The 14,805-nt window shown below is 45.7% G+C and overlaps 1 protein-coding gene across 2 annotated transcripts; it reads left to right on the plus strand.

Moving 5' to 3' along the window:
* The first annotated feature begins 6,143 nt into the window (after positions 1–6,143).
* On the plus strand, positions 6,144–14,805 carry LOC123189580 (ATP-dependent DNA helicase Q-like 5). Of its 2 annotated transcripts, XM_044602031.1 has the most exons (21): positions 6,145–7,209; positions 7,281–7,400; positions 7,487–7,540; positions 7,819–7,931; positions 8,749–8,961; positions 9,055–9,133; positions 9,236–9,289; positions 9,365–9,439; positions 9,524–9,577; positions 9,722–9,766; positions 9,842–9,936; positions 10,016–10,142; positions 11,076–11,174; positions 11,410–11,465; positions 11,552–11,654; positions 13,098–13,226; positions 13,431–13,609; positions 13,712–13,736; positions 13,824–13,939; positions 14,164–14,363; positions 14,453–14,805. In XM_044602031.1, the coding sequence occupies exons 1-20, from the start codon at positions 6,232–6,234 to the stop codon at positions 14,246–14,248; spliced, it is 2,799 nt and encodes a 932-aa protein (XP_044457966.1). In that variant the 5' UTR covers positions 6,145–6,231; the 3' UTR covers positions 14,249–14,363; positions 14,453–14,805. The 2 variants fall into 2 exon arrangements, with proteins under 2 accessions (XP_044457965.1, XP_044457966.1); XM_044602030.1 differs by having other exon boundaries at positions 6,144–7,209; positions 9,365–9,577.

Here is a 14,805-nt window from a genome sequence, read left to right on the forward strand (position 1 = left end):
GGGAAATTAAACAATGTATGAGTTGAAGAGTTACTCTCATTAGAAGGTGGGAACAGGTGATCAATCCGCTCTTCCTCCTTTTGTTCTTCGCTCTCCTCCTCATCTTTTTCATCCAAAGAGCTCACAGTTTCATCAATTTCTTCTTTCATAGATTCGTGCAAAATATTAGTCTCTTCTGGGACAGGGGAGACTTTCTCAATAAACGCATCAATATCGGAATTGTATTCATAATTCTCATAACAATATTTAAGGATAGCTAAATTTTCAGGTCTGTAGACAACATCATAAAGATTTTCATATTCTTTGAACATAGATTCAATTTCATAAGCACCTATAAAAGCAACAAATTCTTCTATTTGTTCCACATCATAGTAGTCATATATACCTCTAGCATAAGAAGCCAAAGTTTCATTATCATTAAATTCACATGAAAAGGGAAGGTGTGGAGACTTCATCCTAGAGCAACAAGTATAATCATATCTCAAGCATAGTTGCCTAGCGTACCAATACAACATATAAATTTGATCCCATAATAGTTTCCCTTTTTGAGTCAAGCGATAATCCCTAAAGTATTCACGTTGATCCAACGTGTCTCCCATTACCAAATTAAATGGGGTTTTCCCTGGATTATCAAAGTAGTACATAATATCTGTCACATAACAAGCATCGAGGGTTTTAGGAGGTTCCTCATCTCCGTGAGCAGCAAGTACACCTAATTTTGTTGGTACTTCGTGTTCCATATCCATAACTAAAGATAAAGAACAACTAAGAACAGCAAATAAAAATTACTTAGTGATAAAGCAAACAAGCACACACGAGAATATTCACCCCACGCTATTGCTCCCCAGCAACGGCGCCAGAAAAAGGTCTTGATAACCCACAAGTATATGGGATCAATTGTAGCCTCTTTTGATAAGTAAGAGTGTCAAACCCAACGAGGAGCTAAAGGCAGAACAAATATTTCCTCAAGTTCTATCGACCACCGATACAACTCTATGCATGCTTGATGTTCGCTTTACCTAGAACAAGTATGAAACTAGAAGTACTTTGTAGGTGTTTTTGGATAGGTTTGCAAGATAATAAAGAGAACGTAAATAAAAAGTAGGGGCTGTTTAGATAAAGACACAACTAAGTTAGTTTTAGTAAAGAGCTTTTTGTTACGAGAAAGTTATTTGTCCCTAGGCAATCGATAACTAAACCGGTAATCATTATTGCAATTCTATATGAGGGAGAGGCATAAGCTAACATATTTTCTCTACTTGGATCATATGCACTTATGATTGGAACTCTAGCAAGCATCCGCAACTACTAAAGATCATTAAGGTAAAACTCAACCATAGCATTAAAGCATCAAGTCCTCTTTATCCCATACGCAACAACCCCCTTACTCGGGTTTGTGTTTCAGTCACTCATGCAACCCACTATAAGCAAATCATGAACGTATTGCAACACCCTATAGCAGGGACCCCTCACGCTTGTGCGACACGGAGAGCACCATAGGACAACACCAATAATAAAACATGCAACTCAAACCAATCTTGATCATCAAATAGCCCATAGGACAAAACGGATCTACTCAAACATCATAGGATAGCCATACATCATTGGGAAATAATATATAGCGTTGAGCACCATGTTTAAGTAGAGATTACAGCGGGTAAGAGAGAAGTTACACCGCTGCATAGAGGGGGGAAGAGTTGGTGATGATGGCGGTGAAGTTGTTGGTGAAGATTGCGGTGATGATGATGGCCACGGCAGCGTTCCGGCGCCACCGGAAGAGAAGGGGAGAGGGGGCCCTTCGTATTCTTCTTCCTTGACCTCCTCCCTAGATGGGAGAAGGGTTTCCCCTTTGGTCCTTGGCCTCCATGGCATGGGAGGGGAGAGAGCCCCTCCGAGATTGGATCTGTCTCTCTCTGTTTCTGCGTTCTCAGATTCTACCCTTTCACCGTTTCTTATATTCCCGGAGATCCGTAACTCCGATTGGGCTGAAATTTTAACACGATCTCTATCCGGATATTAGCTTTCTTGAGGCTAAATAAGGGCACCAACCGCCTTACGGGGTGACCACGAGGGTCAGGGGCGCGCCTAGGGGGGTGGGGCGCGCCCCCTGCCTCCCTCGGGCACCATCTCGCATGGATTTTCTTCCCAAAAATCATATATATTCCAAAAAAATCCGTTAGTTTTTATCCCGTTTGGACTCCGTTTGATATGGATATTCTGCGAAACAAAAAACATGCAACAAACAGGAACTGGCATTGGGCACTGGATCAATATGTTAGTCCCAAAAATAGTATAAAAAGTTGCCAAGAGTATATGAAAGTTGAAGAATATTGGCATGGAACAATCAAAAATTATATATACGACAGAGACATATCAACAACTCATGTCTATGGTTAGGAAACATAACCATCATTGATTCAACGAGCTAGTCAAGTAGAGGCAAACTAGTGACACTCCGTTTGTCTATGTATTCACACATGTACTAAGTTTCCGGTTAATACAATTCTAGCATGAATAATAAACATTGATCATGATATAAGGAAATATAAATAACAACTTTATTATTGCCTCTAGGGCATATTTCCTTTAGCCCAATCACTGTATGAACGAAAATTTGCCATTCAACCGGTACTCCCCATATCCAACCCATATGCGGGGCGGATATGGGATGTCGTACACGCCTGCCACGTCGGATCCGGCCCACTCTTGCCCACCTGACCCCACATAAATTAAACCCCATCCACTCTCTGGACAAAATCCTAGCCACACTGCACTCCAGCCCCCTCCAATTCGGTCCCCTCCACCCATAAGCTCCTGTACGACCATCTACCGCCTTCCCTGGCATGGTGGATAGTGGATCCAAGTCCTACACCCCCCGATTCGTTGACCTAGAGCTCGTCCCATGCGGCCCCGAGGAGGAGACAACCGTCTGCCTTGGGCTCCATCGCTCCCGGGAGGAGTCCAACGACAGCGCTCAGACTCCATCTGGTGGAATCCATTGCATTCGCCCAAATGAAGCATGGATCTAGCCCCGGGGTAGGTTTGTCTGCCTCGCGCGGAGGCAGTGCGGTCCGTCTGGCGTCCGAACGCCGTGGCAGATGCGCAGCCCCTTCGTTGATGCGTGGAATCGGGCTACCACATGTCGGACTCCAATATTGTGCAACTTGCCCGCCATGTAAGGCAGCGTGCACGTCGGCCCTTGCGTCAGACATCAATGAGACGGACTCGCACTCTCCGTCGTTGCGTATGGTGCCCGACAACACCTACTGCGACAGATCCATCATCGACCTCACATCCATTGGTGACACGCATGGCACGGGATCCGACGAGGAAGAGTAGGGAATGGGAGGCGACGACACCTCGAGTCCCACGAGCTACTGCATGTCCCATGTCGTACTCTACCTCGTTGACGATCGGACCAACATTTGGGTCGGCGCCGCCAACCACCGGACATGGCCACGCCGGAGCCGGACAAGCTCCGCTTTAGATTAGATTTTATGCACATGTAATTATATGTCTTTGAGGATACATAATTGAGGTTTTTGATTGGAGAAATATAGTGTGTTGTTCGGTCACTCTCCGTGAATATGTCCGCACGGGACCGGCTACAACCGAAGAAACCCTCCCCCCTGCGCCGCCACCCGTGAGGCGGCCGGGGCGGGCGCCCAGATCCCTCCGTTGCCGGTCTCCTCTCCTCCTCCCTCCTCCCTCGCCGCCACCAGGGGGCACGGCTTGGCTAAGCCCGACCGGCGCCGATGGCGGCGGGGCCTGCTCTTCCTCCTCCGCGCGACGGGGGCGACGCGGGTTCCTCCATCGAGGACGGGCACGGTGCGGGCACGGGGCACCACGGCGTGGTGGCGCGTGGTGCTGCGTGGCTGGCTGCGCAGTGGAGCGCGCCTCGCCGAGGCGGCCGGATCCGCCCGACAAGCGGCGCAGGCCACGGGCGGCGTGGGCGACGGCTGGGGTCCGACTTCGGGCTGAGGGCGGCTGCGGTGGTTCCTCTCCGTTGCGGGCGTGCGACGGTGGTGCAGCTCGGCCGGTGGCGGTCCGGCGACCTGGTGGTGGTGGCCGGCGGCGGTGCGCGTGGTGGTGGTGCCTCCACTTGGCGGCTTTCTATGCGGGGAGGAAGGGGAGCGGCTTGGACAGGGGCGGCGGAGCCGACGGCGTGCCGGCTGCAACGCGAAGGCGGGAACTTTACGGGCCTCAGAGATCCCGGCCGGGGCTGTGCGGCCACGGGCCTGGTGTGTTCTTGCCATTGCGTCCGGTCAGCTACCGTCTTCGACGGTGGAGGTGGGGCCCTCCCGCGTGCCGACGATGCTGCTGCCCTAGTCCCGACTCCTCTTCTTCATTGTGTAGACCATGCTTCATGGTGCCGTGGTGAGACAACATTGGAAGCTTTGTGTCCGGGTTGGCGCACGGTGAGGGTATGTTTGGTGGCGAGCTCTGGAGTGCCTGAGTTGGAGGTTGGGATCGGGAGAAATCTCTGTTGGCTTGGCCGACAATGACGCAGTGGCGCTTGTGGGTGCCTCCAGACCTTCCTGGAGGGCGTCGGGGCTACCCTTCCTCTCTCCTCACCGTGTACCGGGGGAAACCCTTGGCAGCAGCGACGTCTTCGTCGCGTTCCTTCTTGGAGGTGTTGATTGGTACCGGTGCTTCGGAGGCTTGGAGCTTGGTGGGCGATCTCCAATGGGTGCAGCGGCCACGAGGTTTCTTCGTTTCTTTGTCGGGGTTTTTGATTTTTAGCTACCACTTACTTTGCACTTTGATAATTTGCCACTCCTTACATTATAATTGATCTGTTGCCATCCTTTACTTTGCACTTTGATTTTTTGCCATTTTTTCACACAAAAACAATACTTGCAAATCATTGACATAATATATGCATAAAACAGTGGACCAAAATACCCTTGTGCTAGATCGACCAGTGCACCCGGCCGATTCAAGATTGAAATCAAATCAGGAGAGGATGAACCCATTCGCCACCGCCGCTCTCACTGATGGCCGGCTGCTCTCCTCCAGGCCGTCGGCCGCGTCGCCGGAGTACCAGATGCTGGGTGGACGCACCACGAGGAGGGACCAGGGCGCCGCTCCAGGCCTCCGGCCCGTGGCTTGCCTGATGGTCGCTCTCGATGGGGTCGCCATGCGGGGAATGAACGTGCTACGTCGGCCCGCCTCAAGTGCATGGCTAACCACCACGCCATGCCGGTCTCGACGTAGGGAGGGCCCTAGGTGCTGCTCCGGGCTTGTGCAGGGAACACAGAAAGCCTCCCCTTGTCAGAGGCGCGCGAAGGACAGGGAGGGCGGGCTCCGGCACCGAGTAGCCCGCAGCTCGGAGGCACGCGCGACGGGGGCATTTGGGTGCTGGTTATCTTGGCAAGTTGGAGGGATAGGAGGTCGGCGGCGCTGCCGGCGACGAGAAACTGGTGGCTGGGGCACGGGGGCAGGTGAGGGAGATGGGGAACGAGCTTCTCTGTGTCCTGTACCTGTCAATCGGGAGGCAGCATGGCAGGGCGAAATTTGGAAAGGATGAGTAGGAGGTCACCATGGAGCAACGTGCCGCCGGCGGAGATGGAGCAGAGCGCCCCGTTGATGTATGTAGTCGCCGCCGTCGTCTCTTATCCATGCACCGTGAGTGGTCAATGGGGCGGGGGCAAGGGCAATCTCGGGTTTATCCGTGGGCAGTGGCAAATCTTTCAAGTCCCAAGTAAGGAATGGCAAAAAAGCAATTACAAGATAAGGAGTGGCAAATCGTCAAACTCCAAAGTAAATCGTGACAAGAAATCAAATGCCCCTTCTTTGTCGATCCGCCATTGTCGGCGTTCGTTTCTCTTGTATTTTCTCTTTCTTTTCTTTTGGGCGTGACTGTGCTGCCTACGCCCCAGCATCTATCGTTGAATATCTCGGTTGGTTGCTTTGTATACAAAGCGGGGGAAACCCTTTTTCGGCAATATGTCCGCACGCATTTGTAGATATTTGGAAGGCGGAATTTGCGAGTTGTGGTTGTAGATGCTCCAACCGTGTTGAGAATCACCGAAATTAATCCCCAAAAAAAAGACTCACCGAAATTCACAAACCGAGATCTCGGTTTGTACAGAACGCGCTGCTGTGCTGGCCTTGCTACTTTTCCAAACCGGTGCTTGGCGGGAAATCTCCTCAAATCTCCCTCCAATTCCTCAACTCCGTCTTCCACCCCCAACCCACCGCCCCGCACCGACAATTCCGTCACCAGCGATGTACTCTTCGCTCCACGCCGCCGACTCCGACTCCGACGACTCCCTCCTCTCCGACGTATCCGCCTCCCCGACTCGCCGGTGCTCACCATCACCTCGCCCGGCACCGCCCAAGCACCGTCCCACGCCAGATCCCACATCAAAACCCAAACGCAAGCCCAAACCCAAGCCCAAGCCCGTACCCTGTTCTACCTCCGCCCCCGTCTCCGCCTCCGCCTCCGCCTCCGCGCCTCCGATTCGCGCCGCCGCCCTCTCCGACCCGCACGGCCTCGCGGCGCGCATCGCCCCGGGGTCAGCGCTCACCTCCAACGCCAGCACAGTCTCCTTCTCCTCCTTCCGCCGCCTCGTCCAGTCTCGCAACCTCTCATTCGAACCAGCCGCCGCATTCACGAACCCCGCCCCCGCGCCCGAGCTCGAGCCTGAGCCTGAGCCCGAGCCCGCGGAGATACCAAGCGCCGAGCCGTCCCCGTCCCCGGCAGCCACCCACCCGCCGCCGCAGCTCAGGCCCAAGCGGGTGCATCCCAACTCGGTTTCGGAGGTCCCTGCGGCCGCGGTTGAGCAGCCGAAGCGACCGAGAGGGGACCCCGCCGGCAACTTCGTTCGGCTCAACATCAATGGGTACGGCCGGAAGAAGTCGTTCAAGTCGCAGGCCAGGCGCCCGACGAAATACCGCTCCTGGAAGCGGCAGCAGCCCGGCGGTGGAAAGCCCCGGGCAGGTGCCGACGAGGAAGGGGATTTCGTAGCGGAGGCGCTCCTCGAGCGGGAGAAGAATGCGGCGGCAGGTGATGACGGTGTTCTCAAGATTGTCGAGGTAGCCAGAGAGGACCCGTCCGAGCAGAATCTCGAGAGCTTGCTCAGGAAGGTGTTTGGTTATGATTCGTTCCGCGAGGGTCAGCTTGAGGCCATCCAGAATGTTGTTGCAGGGGAGTCGACGGTGCTTGTGCTGCCCACCGGCGCGGGCAAGTCACTGTGCTATCAGGTTTGCAGCCAAATTTGAGTTATTGGTTTGTTACAGGCCAGTTCTGACATGATCTTGATGCTAATTTTCAGTTGCCTGCTATGATTTTGCCTGGATTAACACTGGTGGTGAGCCCATTGCTTTCCTTGATGGTTGATCAATTGAGGAAGCTCCCTGCATTTCTCCCAGGAGGCCTTCTTGCGAGTAGTCAGGTAAATGCAAAATTTTATATGCTTGCTGCTAGTCCTACTCATCATTTGTTTTTTAATATAAGTGTTATACTGTTTTATTCGTTCAGACGAGTGATGAGTTTCATGGAACATTACGGCTGTTGCGTGCAGGGGAAATAAAGGTACAGCTTTCTTAAGCGTCATTTCTGAACAGACCACTCTTGCACCAACAACTCTCTGCTTTGATTTTGCCTTATCTAGAGAATCATCCCTGCATACCTTGCAAATTCTATTTCAACACAATATATTTTGTTGATGTAGTAACAAGAATATGGATTTGAGAAACAACAATTCGTCTTAAATTCGGAATATGAACCCAATTGTCCTCACATGTTTTGCAGTAGTGACGTTAACCTATATTTTGCTTCATTATTCTGAGATAGCTTCCATTGTTTATCAGGTTCTTTTTGTTTCCCCTGAGAGATTCTTGAATGAAGAATTTCTGCAGATATTCAGGGACACACTCCCAATATCTCTTGTGGTCATTGATGAAGCCCATTGCATTTCTGAATGGTGAGTTTATATTTCATCTTAGTTCAGCTGAGAACACTAGATACTTGTTTACAGTACCGAGAAAGGTTTCCGCCCTGCTTTATATATAAAGCGGAGCGAAAGCCTTTTCCGGTATATATAAAGCAACGATCACCAACAGCCCGATACAAACTCACGCCACCACAACAAACGCACACACCCAAGGCAGGATAAACAGGCGCTGAGCGCAGCAACACCACCCCTATCTACTTGTTTACAGTTGGCACTGTGATCTATCTTCATAGTTGATTTCCTGGATACAAAAATAAGAAGCTGAAATAGGTGATCTAGGATGGTACCAGTTACTGGTTTTAAATTGGTCAAATAAGTGGCCAGTCACAGTTACCAGCTATGCGAATACAGCTGAGCAAGATAACAACAACTCTATTTTAGACACACATCATTGACTAGGTAAGAAATGCTCAACAAAATTTGAATCACATAATCAGATGGGGGGCACTGATGCACCGAGAAGAAAGCTATCATCTATCTTGGACTTCATTGATATGATTAATGTTGTTATCTTAATATTAATGCTTCCTTTAGCTTTCATATAAGCAAATGCTAAATTGCTAACAACTATTTACTTTTGATTTTAAATTAGCTCTGCTATTAGACTGCATGATGATATTTTTTCTGCTCTACCACTCTTTATCCATGCTTGCGTTTACTTTTTGTGATACATTCAGTTAGTTTCATTGCTTTGTTTTCGTACTCTATTATGTACTTGCTGTTCATTTTGTAGTGTTAGTGCATCTAAGTTCATGATGTAATCTTTCATTTCTTCCCAAATGGACAGGTCTCATAATTTTAGACCTTCGTATCTAAGGCTTCGAGCATCACTACTTCGGAGAAAGCTTAATATTCAATGTATTCTTGCAATGACTGCAACTGCAACAACTCAAACCTTGCAGGAGATAGTTAATGCCTTAGAAATTCCATCTGGTAATCTCATCCAGACATCTCAAATTAGGGAAAATCTAAAGCTGTCTATCAGCATGAGTAATAACAGGTAGTTTACTCATCCTCATTACCAGAGTCTATTTAATATGGTATATATTTGAAATAAGGCGAATGAGATATGACACATTATATTGTGTCACAGGCTGAAGGATTTAATGTTGCTATTAAAGTCTTCCCCTTTTGTCAATATGAGAAGTATTATTGTCTATTGCAAATTTCAGGTTAAACTTTCTCAACCTAAAGATGGTTAACACACCTGTCCAGCTGTTATTTGATACAATTCAATACTGCATATATAACCTTTTTCGTGTTATCTTGAACAGACAGAAACGGATTATGTTTGTAAGCACTTGTGTGATAACAACATTAATGCCAAGGTTGGCATTCCATCTTTAGCTTGTTATGAGTTAGCTGCGCATACTTTTTATCTATGACATCTTCTATTTTTATAGAGCTACCATAGTGGACTTTTGATGAAAAAGAGGAGCCGGGTACAGGAGCTGTTCTGCTCTAACAAAATAAGAGTGGTATATGCTTCCTCGGTATTTCTATTTTATAAGTTGTATTACGTAGGCCAGGTGTCTAACTTTGTTTTTTCCGCCTTGAGGAAGGTTGTTGCAACTGTGGCGTTTGGCATGGGTCTTGATAAGAGTGATGTCGAAGGGGTATGAAATATATCCACATAATTATTCAAAATTACATCTGAAAACAAGAAATATTTCAGTGTTCTTTCAAATGCTCAGCTCATAACTAAAGTAAAATAGTAATTTGCTGCTAACTTGGACTGACACAAGCATTCTTTCCTTTAGGTGATCCACTATAGGTTGCCAGAAAGCCTTGAAGAGTACATACAGGTAAGAACTTCATGATGTGATATACACTTATCCATTCTACTCTCTCTTCTAGAACGTATGGACATGCTCTTTCAGGAAACTGGACGTGCTGGAAGGGATGGACGGTTATCACACTGTCACCTTCTTTTTGATTCAACGACATTCTATAAGATTCGCAGTCTTTCACACAGGTGAATTAATTTTCTAAGTTATTTGTTCTCTCATCTGTATATTTCCTGTGAAATGACTCTAAGAAACCCCTTTCGGCAGCGATGGCATTGATGAATATGCAATGAGCAAATTTCTTAACCAGATATTCTCCTCTGGCAACACGATGGGGTGCATCTGTTCCTTCCCTAAAGAGTCTACTTCACGCAAGTTTGATATAAAAGAAGAGGTTTGTGCCTGTCCCATCAGCCCATGTAGTTTGTTTTCTCATTCACACATTTACCAGTGCTTAGAAAGAGTCCCCTCACAACCTTACATTATATCGAGTTAATTTGATACATTTCGGCACTTGACAGACATACCATGGAGGTTAGTGGTTGTTTGATGTCACATACAAATTTAACTATTTCCATTATAATAAATTGGATTTGCTATCTTAAATGACGGTTTTATATCTGTATTTTAGAGATGCTATCTAGCATTCATATCAAAACATCATAAACAATATTTCTTGGTCTTCTGTCTCAAGAAAATCTCATTGTTTAATCTAGGGACTAGAGCAGTTGTTCCCAAGAACAAACCAGGATCATCATTCTAAACCTTTTCTCTGAAGCAAGTAGTACCTCTGTGATATTTTCATGTCGCCTGGACATTGGCATGGTCTCTAATACACTTGTTTGACCATTACATGTTTGAACTGTACGGTACAATGAACTAGGAAGAAAATATAAAAAAGTAATGATATAAACTACTTTTGAGAACTAGCCATGACAAGGGTGCATGGAAGCTTGCTATCCATGTGCCAGAACCACGAGTTGGCCTACCCCAACTTGTTTGGGACTAAAGTCTCTGTTGTTGTTGTTGTTACTTTTGACAAATCTACTGTTTTTTTCCTGCTAGAGTTGTTTTGACCTAAATTTATCTACATAAAAACCAATTGTTGCTAGTTATATGGAGTTATGTAGAGGTGCCGTTTCCTTCTAACTTTTGAACAGTAGTGACAGGATTTATTTGAAAATTTCCTTTTTCCCTAGGAATAACTTCATTTGCTTTGCTTTTAAATTTCCTGTAAGCATTTTGGTTACTTTTTGAATAATCTGAATTGTTGGATGATCCAGCTAATCTTCAGATGAGATGATCTCCTTACAATTTCTCACTGCAGGTGCTTTTAACAGTCCTCACACAGCTGGAAATTGGTGAGGAGCAGTATCTCCATTTACTTCCTCAGTTCAGTGTTACCTGCACGCTGTATTTTCACAAGGTATATTCTTATCCAGTGATCTGAGGTTTGCACCATTTGAACCAAATTTTTTTGTACTGTGCTCAGCTGAGGACCATGGTATGTGTCCAGTAATCAATGGTTAATCCACAGTTGTTGACAGCATTGTGACCTTCGCACATGATTACCATGCACATCCCATGTTCATTGTTCTTTTCATAAGATACTATGCTCTTTTTTTTAACTTCTCTTGATTCGCTGAATTGTATTGCTGCAGACATCACCGCAACTGCTTGCTGACAAGGATATACTACTTAGATCAATTCTAAATAAGTAAATGTTCCCTCTACTTCTGTTTTGAAGTGCTATTCTGAACTAGCTGTACCTCTCTAAGATTCTGATTCTGTATGGAAAAGCAGGTCTGAAATGAAGGATGGCAGTTATGTCTTCGAAGTACCAAGAGTAGCTAATGATATGAGGATCACAATGAATGAAGTGTTTGATCGTTTGCAAAAGCTAAAGGTTTGCCTGAACAAACCGTCATTTTTTCCAGTTAGAGTGGTGTTTTCGAGGTGTCCATGAATTCCATGGTTATCATTTACTCCCACCGTTCATAATATAAGATGTTATTACATCCAATATGTGAGTATATTGGATGTAATAACGTCTTATATTATGGGACAGAGTATTTATGTTCAAATATGTGTCACTAAGCTTATCAAACAGCAAAACTGGAATTGTTTTTGAGCTGATTTCAGAATCTCACACTTAATTTCGTATTTCTTTTAGTTGAATCACTGGTTATATTTTGTTTGCTGCACATAAGGATTTAATTTCAAATACGTAGTGGGTAACCAGCTGGATGCTTCGATCTTTGTTCCTTTGTTTCCTGTAACTTTTTTCTTGAACACATATCAAAATGCTTGTTCTTGTCATTAAGAAGAGGATGGCCATGAAAATCAAACCAAAACAAAAACCTAAGCAAAACACAATATGACAAAGAAAAGAGAAACCAACTAAGATAGGTCAGGTTAGGCCAAAACTGAGACAACAGCTGATTCGACCTTTCTAACTTCGTTTTCTGTATTAGTTGCATTTTGGTACCTAACTCCCCCCATATTTCAAGAAGATTAATAGCTGGCCGTATTGTACCTAGGTATGGACAGTGTACTTAGTATAGTACCTAGCATCTGTAGCAACTGAGTAGTAACTAACAGTTGCTATGCCCCCATGATTATGTTGCTACAGAAACCATGTCTGGCCTCAAGATGCGACCCAATAGAAGCAGTAGGACAGATGTACCGTTTATTTTGTTTTGCTTCCTTTTTTGTTTTTGGTTTGCTTTTGCTTGGTTTTGTTGGCTGTACGAATGGTGGAATTTCAATGTTTTTTTTCTTCTAATGCAAAACGATGTGCGTTTAGGTGCGTATTTGAGAGAAAAAATATCGCTATGGAAACATATATGTTACACCCTCTGTTTCTAAATATAAGACGCCCAATTGGTTCAAGTTAAACTGCCAAAACGTCTTATATTTAGGAGCAAGGTAGTAGATCATTTCAGCCCTGCTATGGATTGCAGTAATTTGCCACCAATAGTCATTGACTGTATTTGCTTTAGCTAATTGCTATACACACACTATTGCTACAGAAAATGGGCACACTTGATATAGCCTAGTTTTTCTGTTATGTATATCATGTTACTTATGATCACACTTCCATGTCCTAGCAAATATTTTCATTATCAGTTGTGCTGTGGCACTTGTTGCTTATCGCTGTTCTAGTGTAAGATCTTTTGGTCATGTAGTTACAGGCTTATGGCCTGGTATAGCTCGAGGTGACTTGCTAAAATACTGTGTTTTTGGAATGATATCATCGTCTGTTCTCTATTGTCTTTATCCTGTTGCACCGCTTCTATGTTATGCTCCTTATGTTATGTAACATTTAATTATGTCTTCTGTAAATCAGTTTTCAGGAGAACTATCTTATGAATTGAAAGACCCAGCCTACTGTTATATGATCTTAAAAAGGCCAGATGACTTGAACACTCTTTCAGCAAATCTCACAAAATGGCTTTCTGAAGTAGAAAACTCAAAGGTGGTAAACAGTTTCTTAAGCCCTTCTAAATAAGTATATCTTGTCATACAATATTGTCCTTCAAATTGTAGCTGCAGATCATCAGTATGTACATAGTACTATTTGTTAGAGGTAGTAAATTATGTACTCAATAGGCTTTTATCAATGGTAGTTTCGTCTCAGTTATTCATATTAACCGATTGCTGATGCTTGCTGTTTAAACAGATCAGGAAACTAGATGCTATGTTTGCTCTGGCGGACTTTGCTGTCAAAGGCTGTAAAAAGACAGATGGCTGTTCTGGTTCTGAGCACACCCCGTGCATCCAGAAGAGGATTATACACTACTTCAGCAAAAAGGATGGCACGCCAGATGATGATTACTGTACTCCCCTCCGCAAGAGCAGGTTTGCGTGCTCTCTTCCCGCAGAACTCACCAGAGCATTTGCTTCTTACGCTGTTCCGTGCTAAGTTTTATCTGACGGAACATTTGATTTTGCTTCCTGCAGCACGTTCTTGCAATCCGATATAAAGGTAAGAACTAACACCATGATACATTTTCCACTGTGATTGGTAATGATGCTACAGGCCCGCCTGACAATTTCTTAACTGCGCTGCCAGGTATTCCTCCAGAGCAATTCGTTTGCCAAATTCACCCCGAGGGCCGTCGCGAGGATTATGCACGGCATCTCCAGCCCGGCTTTTCCAGCTGCTACCTGGGCCAAAAACCACTTCTGGTCTCTCTCTTTCTCCGGACGCATTTTGTTATACTCCCTTCGTTCCGAATTACTTGTCTTGGATTTGTCTAGATATGGATGTATCTAGACTCATTTTAGTGCTAGATACCTCTGTATCTAGACAAATCCAAGACAAGTAATTCAGAACGGAGGGAGTATATATGTATAGCTTGTCTTTCCACCGATTTAGCTCACGGGCTGAAGTTTTTTTTTTTTCCTGATAGGGAGCGCTATATGGAGGTTGATTTTCCAGTGGTCATAGAAGCCGCCAAAGCAGAGCTGGTTAAATTCGTTGGAAAGGGTGAATAATGCTACAAGCAAGCAATCAGAACCGTCGTCTAAGGTTTTGCCAGGCTGTAGAGTACGTACATACATAAGAATGAAGTTTGAAACCCGGAACCGGATAGAAATTTAACCAGAGAAGGTTCGTGTCCACTCCCATGTACACACTCCAATAGTTGTTATTATTCCGTATGCCCAACGCTGATCGCCGTTGCTTTCATAAATATGCAGAGGCGCTTGGAAAAAAAAAGTGTTTGCAGCAGAGGGGACAGCATCCACGTCGGTGTGAAGTACCTATGCAGGCAAACCACGCGGGCCTTTCAGTCAAGCTGTCTATGTAAAATAGCGGGCCAGCCAGGATCAAGAGGCTTGAGCAGAAACATTGTTGTAAAGGAGACGCGGGACATTTTCTGATTAAAGAAACAAAGAGAAACCAGTGATATACTAGGTCGACAGATTAGAGGGTTAATGTGTTATGCTTATATGTGCTCCCTCCAGTGTCAAAAAACCAGTAAGAATCTGATGTAAAACTAACTTGTAAACTTGTGATTCTAATATTTACTTAGCAGCATCAGCCGAGTCTT

The sequence above is a fragment of the Triticum aestivum genome, chromosome 2A (genome assembly GCF_018294505.1).
Source record: "Triticum aestivum cultivar Chinese Spring chromosome 2A, IWGSC CS RefSeq v2.1, whole genome shotgun sequence".
NCBI classification, from domain to species: Eukaryota; Viridiplantae; Streptophyta; class Magnoliopsida; order Poales; family Poaceae; genus Triticum; species Triticum aestivum.

Excerpts from the sequence above, each read along its gene's own strand:
- LOC123189580 (XM_044602030.1), top strand. The coding sequence starts at position 6,232 with ATGTACTCTTCGCTCCACGCCGCCGACTCCGACTCCGACGACTCCCTC. Across the intron at positions 7,401-7,486 it reads GCCTTCTTGCGAGTAGTCAG|ACGAGTGATGAGTTTCATGG; the intron begins GTAAATGCAAAA and ends TTATTCGTTCAG. Across the intron at positions 11,466-11,551 it reads CTTAGATCAATTCTAAATAA|GTCTGAAATGAAGGATGGCA; the intron begins GTAAATGTTCCC and ends ATGGAAAAGCAG.